This window comes from Pseudochaenichthys georgianus, chromosome 19, assembly GCF_902827115.2.
Source record: "Pseudochaenichthys georgianus chromosome 19, fPseGeo1.2, whole genome shotgun sequence".
NCBI classification, from domain to species: domain Eukaryota; kingdom Metazoa; phylum Chordata; class Actinopteri; order Perciformes; family Channichthyidae; genus Pseudochaenichthys; species Pseudochaenichthys georgianus.
In genome coordinates this window covers 25,824,002-25,840,389 of record NC_047521.1, presented here as the reverse complement: position 1 = coordinate 25,840,389, position 16,388 = coordinate 25,824,002, and the positions used below count along the sequence as shown (strand labels likewise).

Here is a 16,388-nt window from a genome sequence, read left to right as displayed (position 1 = left end):
GGAACTGGCCTGCTTTTACTCTAAAGAGGACAGAAGGTCAACAGCCATCACAGGGATTAGCTCAAATTCAATGTATTTGAGTTTCCACTGACATGTCGTCCACTCAAAGGGGTCGGAACAGGCTGGATAAGAATTTACTTCCCAGTCTTCGGAGGTGTTATGTGAATAAAATGGTCAATCTTAGCATGGTATTGAGGTTATTGAATACTGGCAAGGCAAGGCAAGGCAAGGCAAGGCAAGGCAAGGCAAGGCAAGGCAAGGCAAGGCAAGGCAAGGCAAGGCAAGGCAAGGCAAGGCAAGGCGCTACACTTCTCACTACTTGTTGGTGGACCACAGGGTTTGAAAACAAATCTCAAAAAGCGTTCTAATATTTTAAACTGCATGTACCAATGGTAAGAAAGAATGCCTTGCTTACCATATTTTATTGTACTAACAACGGGAGGTTGAAATTGAAGGGAATTAACTAGCGTATTGCTGCAGTTCATCCCAAACTCACTGAGTCCACTAAGGAGTTTTCCTTGTCTACAATTTAATAGCCACCGCTAGGGGTTGTGGGTTTTGACACGCCTCTCTTTGTTTCCAAACAATTCAGCCGAGATCGTAGTAGAGCTTTATTCCTTGATCCACACGGTAACATCCAGGAGGACACATTTCTTCATAGTAACTAAGAGAACACGGTCAAAAGACTTTCCGTTCCCCGTCTATATCACCCCCAGCTGTGTCCTATCAATCTAACCATATATAGGCATCGCCATGCACGTGATACTGACGCCCATATAACAAATAATAAGTGAGCCGTAAATTAATGCATTTTAAACCATAATGTGACTCACAAAAATAGCCGATAATTTACAGTATAATCTAATTTATATTATTATTAAGCCTAACATTCAGACAATAATAACAAAAGGAAAAATGGCTCTAACAGGAGTCTCTACTTCTGTAAAATCCAAACATATGCATGTGATTTTTTGGGGGTTTTTACCTCATTGTTGACTGCAAAAAAATGGTTGGTTTGAAACATCGCGTAATGGGAACCAGACTAAACACTGACTTGTTATCTTAGCTTACCTTTTTGGTTGTATCAGTTCCCAGCACTTACAGAAAATATAACGATTCGAGAATCATGTCTAGACATAATAAACAAAATGAAGTATTTCTAACTTATCCGCTTCTCTTGCCTTGGGTCGATGAGAAAACATTTGTTCAGTAAATTAGATTGACATTTTCCGTTCAATGTATTTTGATCATTGGGTTATTGGAGGATACAGGAACAACCAGAACCAAAGTCAGGAGTTTCCTTGGAAATCAGAAACTGCTTCGTGGCCAAAACTCGAAATGGAAACTAATTGTGATTTGCCTTTCAATTGCGATTCTTGGAGGTTATACCCTATGGTGTTTTTGTGTTGTTTCTGGGCAGCGGAGGGGTAATTATTTGGCCGGGGCTTTTGGGGGTAGACACAGCCTGGGAATACCAGGGACTTTCCCATCATGCTTAAGTCATTCAAGGCTATTTATCCTGCCAAACAGGACCTTGAATGATCCGTGTGGTATACTGGATAATGCTAGAAGAATACTGTGTTGTAATCTTCTTTTTCACTTTAAACAACTTTTCTCAGGCTCATTTAAATATACAAGACGTTGATAGAGTTGTTGACGATCAATTACTTTGCAGATGTCGAAACTATTGGCATTTCAAACCTAAAACAAACACTCTGCAGCTACAAACATTTTAGTAACAGTAGCTGAAATGAGAGCCAGCTGATAGTAAATCTTCATCGTCTTAAAATCCAACGAAAGCAAACAAATGGATTGCTCAGTGGCTAAAAGGAAAGCCGCGTTCTGAGTAAAAAACACCAAGAAACTGTCAAAGCTAGAGGTTTAGGTGTGGGTTCATTAGGGCCACCCAAGCTGGCAACATCTAGACTAGTGGTTCTCAACTGGTGGTTCGCGGATGTGTGAGTGAAGAAAAAAAAATTGAAGAAAAAAAAAATTGGAATTTTTCTTTTTTTTGGGGGGAAAAGTCAAACTTTTATTTTGAAGGCCCGATGTTCTAACGCTGTGCATGCAGTCGGCGTTGGACTGGAAGTACCGGAGACCATAAACTTCTGCCAAGTAGTGATCATCTTCTCAATAAAATATCTTTGCTGATGTTTTTTCGAGTCTTCTGGCCAATCAGAATCAAGATTGTTGCCGGAAGTCCCCACGGAGAATAACTTTGCGGTAAACTCTTCTTTATACATCCATGGGTACAACTTCAGATAGAAATCAACACATAATGAAATACGACCCCCGGTCTGATGACTGACAGGTCACAGAACAATGGGAGCTATCTACCCTTAATCACAATTTAAAGTAAGTCACACAGACTATCTCCTCTTTACTCTTCTCGCAGCAAGATGTCAGAACAAAGAGAAAAACAAACAATGGCATAAAATATTATGAATATGTCGGGTAGTAATAGATTTATTTATTTTCTTCTCAGTGTACCAGAATGCATAGTTTATGTTAGTATTTCCTAAAAAATCTCCTGGGGGAGAATCCCCCCAGACCCCCTGCTGGGGTTGGGTCTTCAGCATGTGTGCCTTTTTATATAGTTCAGCTTTCATTCTCATTAAAGCATACTCTAGTTCTGTGAAGGGATATAAGGGATATATGCACTGTACTTCACTTTTATTAATATTGTATGCTGAAAAGCGTATATATTACAGCACGATTTTTGTTGAATAGATTTGAGTGCTTCAAACTGTTGGGGTCGCGATGTATTGACCAAGGAAAAAGTGGGTCCCGAGGCCAGTTGAGAACCACTGATCTAGACTATTGCTCCAAATATAATAAAAGCATCGAAAATAACATATTCTTGTTTGTAGGTTTCGGTGATTTCCCTCGTCTTGTTGAAAAGATACAAATGCGGGTTATCTAAACATCCTACCAAAACATTTTTCCTCCGTTGATGTATTCCCCCACTTAAAGCTGAGTGAGCAAAGCAAGAGGACGCGACCTTACAAGCTCACAAATCTGCCACAAATATAAAAAGTTCAAGGTGTGGGAGGAGGAGATGTTTGGCTTGATGTTTAATAAAATGTGCCGCGCAAACAGAAATAGTCACAGGACACACACACAGCCGCTGACCTGAAGAAACGCCATTAACCCATTTCTTATGTAAAGTGTTCCATTACAGCAACAGAGGGGAAAAGTGGGGGAACTTTTCTGCAGCTAACAGTCATGTTGCGGTTCGGGGATGGCTTTTTGAGTATTTACTTAACACCAAGGTGAATTTGAGGACTCCCACCTTGGCTTTCACTGCTTATCTTTGTTTCCGTACCACAATGTGTTGCATTGGAACGGCTCAATTGTCTGAGGTGGCTCAAGTCTTGGGACCGAGGCCTCGCTTGCAGTTTCACTCACCTGTGCAAACAGTGTTGGGAAAGGAAGTGGGCCATTTCGTTCTATGAAATCTTGATGAAACTATTAAATGTGGTGTCTCTCCTCCTTCTCAATCCTTTGATCTCATTTTACTGTTCTGAGTTCAGTGGTTTGGGGTTTGGGCACAGAAAATAAAAGGTTTCGAGATGTGAGGGCCGTCGCAGATTACTGACAAAGCCCCAATAGCAGTTTGACGTCATGGCAAATCATCATTTTCTGGATCGGACAGATTTTGGGAACAAGATGAAGAGCCTGTGTCATGTGGCTGTGTGCCATCTAAAGGGGCTGAGAGGAAGAGACACAAAGGAAAAGGAAAAGGAAGGGAAGGAAAGAGGGAAGGGAAGATGAAGAGCTTCGCCAGCCAGATTACAGTAAGACTCAACGACTGGGAGTGAGATACTGTGAGACATCTGTTGGCTCTCGTGTCAAATGTTTCTGCCAAAGGAAGCATGCTCATGATTTGATGAAACTGTAAGTCCAACTTCTTCCCGGCCTGCTTCCACCAACACATGCTTCCATACAAACACTGACACTGACACCAACGCAGGTGTGAACAGCTGATGAAAATTAGTTGTGTTTTGGCCAGGAGGATTATTAAGCAACTACCTGTCCACATGGTAATGGACTGTACTTATTAGGCGCTTTAATCCAGTCTTTAAGGGGCGTTCACACCGGCCTCGTATAGTCCGGTTGAATCGAACCCTGGTGCGTTTATCCGCTTGGGTGCGGTTCGTTTGGGTCGGTGTGAACGCAGCCCGAGACCTCTGAAGTGAACTAAACGACCGAACTCTGGTCCGCTAAAATAGGTTGGTCTCGGAGCGCTTGCTTGCGAACTCTGGAGCGGTTCATCGCTGGTGTGAACGCAGTCCGCACCAAAACATAGGAAGCGTAGTATTTACGAGTCACAAGAACGCGGGTGTCTTCAAAAATCTTCAGCGAAAGAGTCTTTCAAGACATCCGCGGTTGTTTAGTTAAAGAGTAAAGCAGAATGAAGTGTTGAACAGTGTCGTGTAAAGTAACAATGCTCCGTCAGCTACATAAAAGTCAGAACACCTGTCGTCGGGGAAACGCCCCTCCTGACTGCAGAACGTCTCTCATTATGTTATAATGTTTTTTAACGGACGTGTCTGATTATATAATTAATTATGCGCGGGCCGTTAGAGTCTGTTGATCTCCAGACTAACAGCAGCATGAGAATAACCTGCCGAAAGTGCCGATGCTCCATGGCGGAGGCTCCGGTAGAAATTGCCGGGATTTGCGTTTGTACCACCCTTAATGTCTGACCAATGGGTGAACAGCATTTCCGAGCACATGACTTGTGTTTAAAGTTTATAGTCCGTTTGAGTTTTGCCGTGTGAACGCAAACCGAACCTTCTGAAAAATGAAACAATGTAACAAACCGTCGTCTGGTGCGAACCAGAAAACGGACTATTAGGAACTAACATTCACACACCGTTGGCCATCGGGAGCAACTCAGGGTTAAGTATCTTGCCCAAGGATACATCGACATGTTGGCTGCATGGGCTGGGATCGAACCCACAACCTTCTGGGTGAAAGACGACCGCACTCCCCATAACATTTGAGCAAATCCGAATCACGACGAGGCCAATGCTCAAATGATGTGTATTTTAGCTACATCGGATATAGGGGTTTTGGCCTTGAGTTTCCATCTCGTTCTTTAACTTAACGGCAAGTCCAATTGTTGATAAATGTTGCATCTTTATCCATGTTTTCTAACTACTGCCACATCTATAATAGAGGGCAAACAACTGCCCTCCATTGACTCGGTTGTGTTTCCATGTTGATGTTAATGTCAATGAATACTAGTTGAGCATTACATTTTTATATTTGTATGTGTTTTTTATTTATTTATTTTTTATATGTTTCTAGTTATTGTGCTTTTTATTATATTTGTATTTATTGTTTAATTATCGTACTCCCATTGGGGTATTCACTATTGTAGTTCCTGCCTGCCCTGTACCGCACTTTGGTCAGCGAAGGTTGTTTTAAATGTGCTATATCAATCAATAAAGATTGAGATTGAATGAAACCACTGGTTGGTCAATGATGTATCCTAATTCCATAAAGTAATAAACCAAACGAGATGTCAAACTGTCCACTCTGAGGTCAAATGGTTTCATTATTCAGGCCTTAAGGCTCCCAGAGGGCGCACTGAGGGCGTTTGCCTAATTGAAAACCATTCAGCTGTGATATGTCTTAATCAACTCAGACAGCGTGTTTCCAAATGAGCATCTTGCTCCAAAGTAAGCTCGGTTTGGCCAAAAGTATACATAGTTTCTGCTACAATCAGTTCATGTGACATCCGGGGCAGTTTGTGTTGTCAGCACAAAGGGAGGTCGTACGCATCATTACTGTTCAACGGTGCTGAACGGCGCATAACAAGAGGAGAGAGACATTTTCTAAACGTGTCCCGCGGGGCTGGAAAGACAGGAGAACAAACATATCCTCATCAGTCATTGTTGATAATGCCTTTTCTGCTGAATGGCTGAATTCACAATGTCTGGGTCTGCAGAAAATGATCAGACGGTGTGTGTGGGTGTGTGTGTGTGTGTGTGTGTGTGTGTGTGTGTGTGTGTGTGTGTGTGTGTGTGTGTGTGTCTTTGTGTGTGTGTCTTTGTGTGTGTGTGTCTTTGTGTGTGTGTGCCTTGATCTTTTTAAAGTACAGGCGATTACAAAAAGACACGGTGAACGCCAAGCCTGAATAAATGTTTGTCTCACTATTAATACTTTAACACAGTTGACTTGAAGACTGCATCGCACTGCATGTACTTTATGGAAATAATACAAACTCGATGTTTACTTTAGTTGAATACAAAAGTAAGCCACTTTTTAAGAGTCTGCTTAATAGTTTTAAACATGATAAGCAGTCCATGGTACAGCCAAGTCTGTCTTAGAGGTACCTGACGAGAATACGCTGCCGTTCAGGGAGTTGTTAACAATGCCTTTATTCCTGTAACTCTATCAAAGGATATTACAGCTGAACTGCACAGCTGTTTAATTTCAAACTGTATATATCAACCTCGTCCTATAACTACCCAGCAAGCACTTCTCTGAAATGGCATGACGGCACATGTGGGAAAACGTTTAATCGGTCTGAAGTCCCGGTGGCTCGAAGCTCCGTTCTCACGGTCCAAAGTGTCGGAGAAGGAAAAATGTAATACAAAAAAAAAAAGTCCCAACTCCACTAAAGATGATGTCTGCCATTCCAGCTGGGCCTCGCCACACCACCCCGTCCCGCAGCCAATGATGCTGCTGCAATTTAACTGACTGGGCACAAGGATTTGTTTGTTTAAAACCACTGACCTACTTTTACAGCTTTCGCCAAAGTCTTTACTGCCTGAGCTAATGCTGCACATCTTGTTTGGAATAATTGGATAAATAGCTGCTGGAAAGGCATGTGAGAAAAAGACGTCTGACTTATGGGAAATGGCAGCCCTTTATATCATATTTTAGTTCATTGAAAGTCCTACCCCCTGACCCCCTAAGTCTATTTGTCACCCTCTAGTTATTCTTGTTCTTTCTCTTTATCATGTGACATCAGGATGTGTGAGCGATACAACGCTGCGACCAATCGTCCAGTTCTTGTGAGGGAAGGGGGATTCTGTTATATGTCACAAAAGAAGTGCCGAACCTAAAACCAGGAAATGTGAAACATGGTTGTCTGTTAAATCTGCACTCCTTAATAAAGAAATAAAAACATTAAAAAAAAAGATCAGACCTTTTAAAATGTTCTTTGTCATGCACTTTTTCAGCCGCGAGTCAGATATTCACTTCTTTAACCCACTCAGACCCGCATGGACATTTCCGTTTTTGTATATTCTTGTGTTTTGCCTTATAAATGGTAATTTCTTTACAGTATAATCAAGTTTTACACATCCCAGAAATCAGCACAACCTCAGCTAATGATATATGTCACTCATGAGAGACTTATATACACTATACTAAGGGATATTTACCCATTTAAAAAAAAAACGGAGCTTGAATTTTTTACTTATTTCATTAAAACCTATTGTTTTGCTTTCGTCCCTACATTACAGACGCTTGTATCCAAAGCGACTAACATACTCAATACTGTGGGCAGTCCCCTGAAGTGTCTCAGGGACACAACGACGCTGACTGCAGTGGTGTTTGAGCCTGTGCCCCCCTGATCCCAACACCAAGGCTCTATCCACTGCGCCACACGCCTCCCCCAGAGAGAAAGCACGATGCGAAAGACAACATGATAAAACACAGAGCTCGTGTCATTCCAAAGCGAGAACGTATTCCTCGACAAATCCAAAAATATTTATGGACTGCAGCTGCAGTTTGGTTTTTCCGCTGACTTGTCAGGATTCAGGCAGCATGACTTAACGCCAATCTGGTACGCTAATGCTAACTGACTACATCACAACAACAACAACAACAACAACAACAACAACAACAACAACAACATTCTGACTTGTGTTGTGATTGGGCTTGGGCCTGCCAGAAAAATACTGAATGATTATTAAAAGCAGGACGAGTGTTGGGAACCAAAGTAAGGCAACTTGTATGGATGGAATTTAATTTCATTTCATTAATTTAATTTAATTTAATTTAATTTATATAGCGCTTCTCATCTGCCAAGACAAATCTCGAAGTGCTTCACAACAAGGGATACTGATACACTTTGAGAGATTAAACAAATAATTGTAATAATAATAAGAAATCAAAATATAAAATATAAAATAGAGTACAAAAATAAAAGTGGCAATGGGAGTCTGATCAAAACTGAAAAGAGCCTGTTTGGAAGGAAATGACACAAAAGTAAAGTGCAGAGAACAACTTGTTTAATATACTACATGTGTCTGTTTGAATGCCGCTTGATAATCAAATCCTACAACTCCTACAAGACTGATGGGTTCACAGTACTTTCACCTTCCTTAGAGTCGACCTTGATAGTAATAATGTGCAACAACTGCTTCTGACTTGTACCCAATTATCAGCCTAAATCCACATGAACAAGATTGTTAAATGCCGTCTTCATCCAGAGGTAAACAATAACGTTTGGCCCGAAGGTGCGTTCCTATATCTGCCATATTAACGCACTCATAAACCATTCCTCTGTGTTCCCTATAAAACACCAAGCTGAGACCCACCCACTCCGAGTCAGCAGATATACACCCTGTTAGTTTATCTGCAGAAATATAGGGAATAACGGAATGCAACACATGATCACAGTGACTATGAAGGCAGGGGCGGACTGGGACTAGAAACCAGCCCGGGCAGCTCGACCGGCCCGCGTCAGTACCGCTAGTCAATTATAAACACTCGAGGACCACCTAACTCCACAAATATCCAAAAACACATCGTTTTTTACAAATCGCCTGATAATGGTACAAACAAGTGGCAATATGTGTGATGAAGGTGCTTATCTGGGCTATATCATGCAATCGAAAGTGAAACTTAATCTCACTCCATTGCGGAGATATTCCCACGAGAGTGCGGAAAACTTTAATTAATTTATTTATTTCGAATGTGACATTTTACCAATATACTCACGGACCACTAGGGGGCGCTCACGGACCACCACTGGTCCGCGGACCACACTTTGAGAAGCACTGCCCTAGTACAATGTCAACGAGGGGGGGTTCTGACTTACCACTTCGGTACCGGCCGATCGGCTTTCGTCCCGAACGTCCCGATGGCCACTGTATGAAGGCTATAGTTTAATTTATCTAAATTTCCCAGCATGCAACTCTCAGAGAAAACCATCCAATAGAGCATCTCAACGTCCTCAAGCTTTGCAATGCATCATGCCGTTGGAGTTTTAGGTGGGAGACTTCCATCAGCTGATAGATTATACTGATATGCATGTGTTCTTTTAGCAGTATGGCTATACAGACTGCCATCTCTCGGTCAGCCGATCGGTCGTTCTCCTGCTTTGGACCAAGTGTCTCATCGAAGTAAAAGTAGAAGGATAGGGCCGTTGTAGGGGAATTGCTATTTCATAACAGATGTTAATGGTTTCCATACAATGAATAACTTTATGACCACATACTTGCTAAACCTGACATTCCCATCAACATCCATTGTATGTTGTGCGTAATGCTAACTAGCAAATGTTAACAGACTAAACTAAAATGTCTGACATGTTAACGTTGTGGTGTTAAACATCAGCATGTTAGCATTCTTGCAGTGTTAGCATGCTGTTAGCATTTACATGGATTAACCATTGATGTGTTAAGAGAACAGACTACTTTTTTATGATGTACGTTTATTGAAAAAAGTATTTTTAAGCCAGTTGGCCTCACATGATGGACACAAGTTGTACATTGGCTTCAAAGTTCAACAATGTGCAGCCTTCAGAGCCACGAGCTGTAGCTTTTAAGCTTCTGTGTGACATTATTTAGATTTAGTTCGAGTAGTGGAGAAATCATTAAAATGGTGTTGTACGTCTCACTACCATAAACCACAACACACATTCTTAACTGCAAGTGGCAGGGTGTTGTTTGGAACATGTTTTTTTCAATCAACAGCATCGCTACCTCCATTAGTGAGGTTACTGTGTGTTATTCAGTTTTGAGTTGTTGATTTGTTTGTGTGTTTGCCACCAAGATGACAGGAAATGAACAGGCCCGGAATAGTGAAGCATATAGGCCAGGGGTGTCAAACTCAAGGCCCGGGGGCCACATCCGGCCCGCGACTTCATTTTATGTGGCCCCGCAAGATCTTGCAAAGAATGTAATACGTTTATTATACGATTAAATGCCACTTTACAGAATCAGGTTGCCCATAAACTACATGTCCCACAATGCATCTCGTTTTGTGACATGCGCACTGAAAAGACTTGCAATTATTTGCTTTCAGACGTAGATCATTACTAAGTCATTATCCTATCCGATAATAATCCAATTCAGAGACAATAATGTAATATAACACATTATTTTATATATATTATATATTTATATATATGTATTTATATAGTTACAACCGGCCCTTTGAGTGCAACCATAATACTGATGTGGCCCGCGATGAAATTGAGTTTGACACCCCTGATATAGGCCAAGGAAGAACTCACAAAATGTTGGCTCGGGTATGAATCCCAAGGCGAAAACATGCATTATTTTTGTATTATGTGCCATTTCACCGTGTTATTCCACCTCTCTGATGTGTGTGAGCAGATACTATTCCATTCACCCCAACATGTGTATTCTTATAGCTTTAATTAATGCCCGTGTATTAACGTTGCAGTCTAACACCTGCTGGGGCCAACCTCGTAGTCTCGTTGTTTTGCTGCCCCTCACCCTTTGACGCCTCGTGTAAAGCTGCAGGATAGCATATATATCTACAGGTCACAGAGCAGATGAGGATAATGCATTACATTACATATCATTTGTTAGACGCTTTTATCCAAAGCGACTTACATACATTCAGCACTGTGGACAATTTGAAGTGTCTCGCCCAGGGACACAACGAAAAGCTGACTGCAGTGGGACTCGAACTTGCTATCACCTGATTCGAAGTCCAGCACACTACCCACTGAGCCACAGCCTCCCATGCGTCTGACTTAAACCAACATTTTCCAAACCTAGGCCCAGATGTTCTGACTAGCTGCCTCCTCTCCCCTTCAGACTGCAGCTCTGTCCTTCAGTGCAGAAGCTGTTGCGTGACATCATCTGCCCAAGAATGCAATAAATGTCTTTAGAGTCCACTTTACTAGCCGTCGCAGCAGTCTCTCCTAAGTACTGTCAAATCCTCTCACTGTCCTCACGGAACATCTGGAATGAATGAATGAACAACATCGGGAACATGGTAAACATTAGACCTGCTAAACACTAGCACGTTGGTTTCGTTAGCTACGTTAGCATTTAGTTTAAAGCCTCGCTGCGCTGAAGTGCAGCCTCTTGCCAGAGCGGCTTTAAACTCTTAGTCATATTCATTTATAGCCATTAAAGTAAGGCTTAACTATTCAGCTCGCCTCGTAAAAGAAACACAACTGCCTATGATTTACTTTGGACTGAACCCAATCGTCCAGTACTGGTTCCTGAGAGGTGTGGCGAACACTACAGCTGCTATTACTGATTCAAACCACTTCAACCAGTACATAGAAGATACTTGGCATCCTCTGTTGCCAAAGTACAACAACACACCGCCTTGTGTATACTCTCTGCTTAACCAATTGCTCAATCTATTATGCTGTGTTCCTCACTGTAAATTAACTTCCTTCCTGTCCAATTTACAATGAATTGAAATACTAATTGTGACAGCCTTTGGGGATTTACAAAATGAGCAACACAGAGTTGTAGTCTCGATGTCCAAGTCCGTTATGATTTACAATGATAAACCTTCCGGCGCAGACTGAAAACTCATCTCTTTCGACTCCACTTCGAGCGATAGAATGACTAACAAATAATTACTAACAGAGCACTTATATACTAATAAAGGGCTGGCTCCTCTAAAGCCAGTTGAGCAGCACTTGAAATGCTTGGCTCTATGAAACCTGATGTACTTTATGATTCTGTTTTCCTCAAGGTTGTATCTTCCTGGTCGAATGCACTTATTGTAAGTCGCTTTGGATAAAAGCGTCAGCTAAATGTAATGTAATGTAATGTAATGTAATGTAATGTAATGCAATGTAATGCAATGTAATGTAATGTAATGTAATGTAATGTAATGTAATGTAATGTAAATGTAAAAGTGCTATTAGGGTGTAAATAACCTGCATACTGAAAGCCCTTTTAGCCCACTTGACTCCTTCCATCTGAATCAGCCAGGAGTTCAGACTCAGACCATGTCTCATAAAACCTACTCACGCCTGAAGGATGTTGTTGGGGGGGGTAGGTGTCTAATGAGCTTCCTCTTATCTGAAGTCCACAAGTGATGTCTAACCCGTGTGATTCACCCGCTGAGTGGGCAGTAGAGCGTGCAGACCAGCTAACAATAGCATCTGATGTGGTAACAAAGAAAAGCTGTTTCCTTATTTACACCATGTGTCGGTGTTTGAAATGAAGCACTCCACATCTGGGGAGCGGTGTTGTGTCCACTTCTACTCGGAAATTAAAATCCAGGAAAAGTTGTTGTGAAGTTCAGTGGATCACAGAACGGCAGGTAAGCTGTCACTGGGAGTCATCGGTGTGTCAGGTGCAGCGAGCCAGTGGATGTTTTACAGCCACTACAAGTGATGCTTAACCTCAAAGACACCCTTTTCTCTGTGATATGTCCTCAGACAAAATCGCCTCCTAAAAATACTTAAGAAGGTGGGTGCGTCCTCCAAATTAGGACCAGATTTCTATAAATGTTACTGCTTCCTGTCCTTTTTGGTTCCCCTCCCCATTCCTGGTAATGCTTAGTAAATGTAAAGGGGAAGGAAGGACACGAGCTGAGTCTGCAATATCCTTTAAATCCAAAATCTGACAGCATAGTATGTAGAATATAGAGTTGTAATTCAGTGTAGGAACACATATAATTGGAGAACAGCTTTGTCCGAAAAAAGTGGGACATTTTCAAACTTTTGGGCCACTTTTAAAATGTAGAATTAAGTGCATACAGTTGCTGTTTAAGGTGAAATAAGCCCATCTGTTATTGCATACACAGGTTGGGGTCTACAAGGAATACAGGATAGGGTTTAATGAAGGACAGTGACTTTTATTATCTAGGTCTTGGGGGAAATGTCTTTTTTGGGGATATTGTGAAATTTCTTGGACACATTTTCCCTTTGCACACCTTCCTTTTTTCTCATTGTTTGTTCATTATTTGGCCCAGTGACTTAAAATGAGGATGATTCACAACTATAACAATAATGTATGGATCTTTTATCTGTGAGTTTTATCCAACATTAACGTGCAGTGTGCAACAGAGGATACCTCCTGTATTCCATGTGTGCCATAACACATACTTTACTGCCTTTGCATGTATGGCATCTAAAGGCATTGAAAGTAAGGCTGGGACTCTAGAAGTTTCCCCTGCTTCCTCTGACATTTTATTTCCCCCCCGGCTGAAGTCCAGCACTAAGATGTCACACAACCACAGCATTTTTCCTATGTGGGCGTACGGAGAGTGGAAATGAAAGAGTGAACGGTGAGCAAAGAGCAAGAAAAAAACGGGTTGGGAATAAAAATAACTGCAGAGGTTTTTCTCATTTTCAGGGGAGAGGGATTTGTAGAGAGACTGAGTGTGTTTTAACCCGCGGGGAAAGAGAGATATCACTCAAATCGTCACCCCTCTTTTTGCTTATTCAGCAAACTGTACTCTGGGAGTCAGCCTCCTTTCCAGCGTCATCACATGCACACACACACGTGCACGCACAGCTGGGGCTGCTGTGCTAATCAGCTACCTCCATAGCCCTGCACATTAGTTTGGAGTACTTCTCACACATATTAAAACGCTAAAAGTATGGTTTAATTCACTTCCTGCATGAAACAAACTTATAAAATAACTGCATTAAAAGAGACCGTAACACGAAAGGCATATGCAGATGTTAGCTTGTTGTTGGTGCTTTTATACTCAGATCTTGTACTTGAGTAAAAGTAGAAGTACTCGTTATGCAGGTTGGTCCGTGTCATAATAATATGATATGTTTTATAATTATTGATCAAAGTGTTGTCAAAGCTGGCGAAGGTGCAGCTAGTTTGAATGACTTATATGTACTGGAGTTACACCATTTACAATTGTAGTGGTATAGAAGTACAACAGAAAATATAAATACTAGCATATCAAAATTGTGCTTAAGTACAGTACTTGAGTAAGTGTACTTAGTTACTTTCCACCACTGGCTCTTAACATTAGTTTTTGTACTTCTTTACACATAATACAAGCTAAAACGTTGGTATAGTAATACATCCCCTCCTGTTGGGAAAATAAGCGTCAATAAAGAGACAAACCTGCATCAAGTAAATGTACCGCTTTTAAAGAGACAGTAACACGAAAAATAAATCCAGATGTTGGCTTGTTTTTGGTGCTAGCTTCCTGTACCTGGAAAAACCGCCTGTATTAACATGCCAATGATATTCCTATGTTGTCTCAATGAATATGAAACCTTTAAAAGCTGTTTCCACTTACTTATCAAGCACAAAGTACAGGTCGAAAGCTCCCTGACAGGAACTCTCCTCCTCCTCCTCCTCCTGCTGCTCCGGCTCGGCTCGTGCGCATGGATAAGAGAGCAAAAATAATCCGAATAAAACCAGAAAAAGACGCATTGTCAACAGAAACCTCGCCATAGTTGTTCCTCGGTGCAAAAAAAGTTAATTCCTTTGTGGATAAAAAGAAAAAAAACTAACTGTCGAGTGTTTTCTTACATCCCAGAGACAGTTATATAATTAAGAGATGCAACACAGACAAAAGAAAAGGATGCAGGCGATGCTTCCACGTCTCTATTGTTTTCAGCTCAGATTGCAATCATGGCAACCAGCATCCCTTAAAGAAGCCACCCGGAGAGATGCTTTAACTCAATGGGAATGACTGAAAATGAAAAGTTACGGATATTTCTGAATCCACATGCATGAACAACAGTTTAAAAGATTCGCGAAAACACATCCAAACTCGTGCAAGCAGGGTTAATGATTCAATTGAGGTGAAATGGGTGGTGCGCACAAATCAAAAAGTATGACAGATGTAATGTCAAAGCGGAAAAACTGGACTAAAAATGCCAAATGAAGCCGGGTAATGCGGAGCAGTGTTGGAACTGGGAACCCGGGGACAGACTTGGCTGAAATGGCCCAGGTTTCATATTTCAACCCGAGGAGGAGAGAGAAGGAGGAAAAGTGGGTCAAGATCTCATTCTGCGCCTCCCTCACGTGGCACACTGGCGCGAGGAATCAAGACATTTGAGACGATACATCTGTCACTCTTGAAAGCGGCAACATGTTGTCATACATGAAGCTTACCACCTTTAACCGATGTGTGCATTTAAGTCGTTTCCCAGCATTTTGTCCTCATTAATCACCACGAGTTTGTTTGCTTCCCCCGTGCCTCTGCAGCTTGTTAATTAGCAGCGGCCATGAACAGAAACCTTCTCTGTAATTACACCATCATAAACACGAGGCTGCGAGAAGAGTGTGGAACATATATATTTACAGTGTACAACAGACGTAGACTTACGCAAAATACGTTTATTGTTGTTGTTGTTCATACGCATATGGAGGTTTCTGAGCCGCTGTTCATCGATTGTCATGGTTGAATTTGGGAAGATAAATGGATGGCATTATAATATCATTATTTAAAATATAAGAACATATTATCAACATGTGTTTAAGGAAGCAGCCCTTTGATAGGGTTATTGTTATTCGCATATTTATTTAATCCCTCAAAAGTCAAAATGTCACGTGACCTAAACCATCATGTGTATGTAATGGCAAACATAATGTATCTCTGCATGCATACAATAATAAAAAGGAATTTCCTGAAACTAACTTTAGAATAAACATGATAAAATAAATAAAATAATTGAAAGACATTTTTGATGCCGAAAATGTTGATTTAAAACACGACCAACACACTCTTTTCAGTTGTCTTTTTTATTGTGTCTCACCACTGGATTTGATACAACCCACGTGTTCCCACATGGCATAATGGACGCACAGTATTTCAACACAATCCAACATGATACATGGATAGAAAATATAATTTACTTCCTTTGTTGCCTCTCCTTTGCATGCGCTCAAACATGTATTCCTTATGATATTCATGTTACAACTGATTTTGACACACATTTATCCATACTTGCTTCACAAGAGAATCAGCTTTTCAGCACCTTTCATCCTCACAACCTTCCGCAGCCACATTCAACAAGATAACAAACTAAACCTGCTCTACATTAAGAACTGTCTAAAAAGGCTTTAAGGTCATGAATAACAGAATGAACTCTACATTCTTCATTTTGAGTATAATGTATACATCTTGAACCAATTTAAGATAATAAGAAGTACTTTATTGATCCCACTTTTGGCCGCCAAAGCAAAAGTGAGTGTTGAAATCCCATTTTT

At 41.2% G+C, this 16,388-nt stretch overlaps 1 protein-coding gene across 1 annotated transcript in view; it reads right to left on the bottom strand.

Annotated features, from left to right (window-relative positions):
• The window catches only part of antxr1c (ANTXR cell adhesion molecule 1c), a 57,022-nt gene extending 41,928 nt beyond the window's left edge, over positions 1 to 15,094 (bottom strand). Inside the window, 1 exon segment of the mRNA XM_034107154.1 lies at positions 14,467 to 15,094. Within this exon segment, the coding sequence (XP_033963045.1) occupies positions 14,467 to 14,624 (158 nt within the window). The 5' untranslated portion in view covers positions 14,625 to 15,094.
• Between the last annotated feature and the right edge of the window lie 1,294 nt (positions 15,095 to 16,388).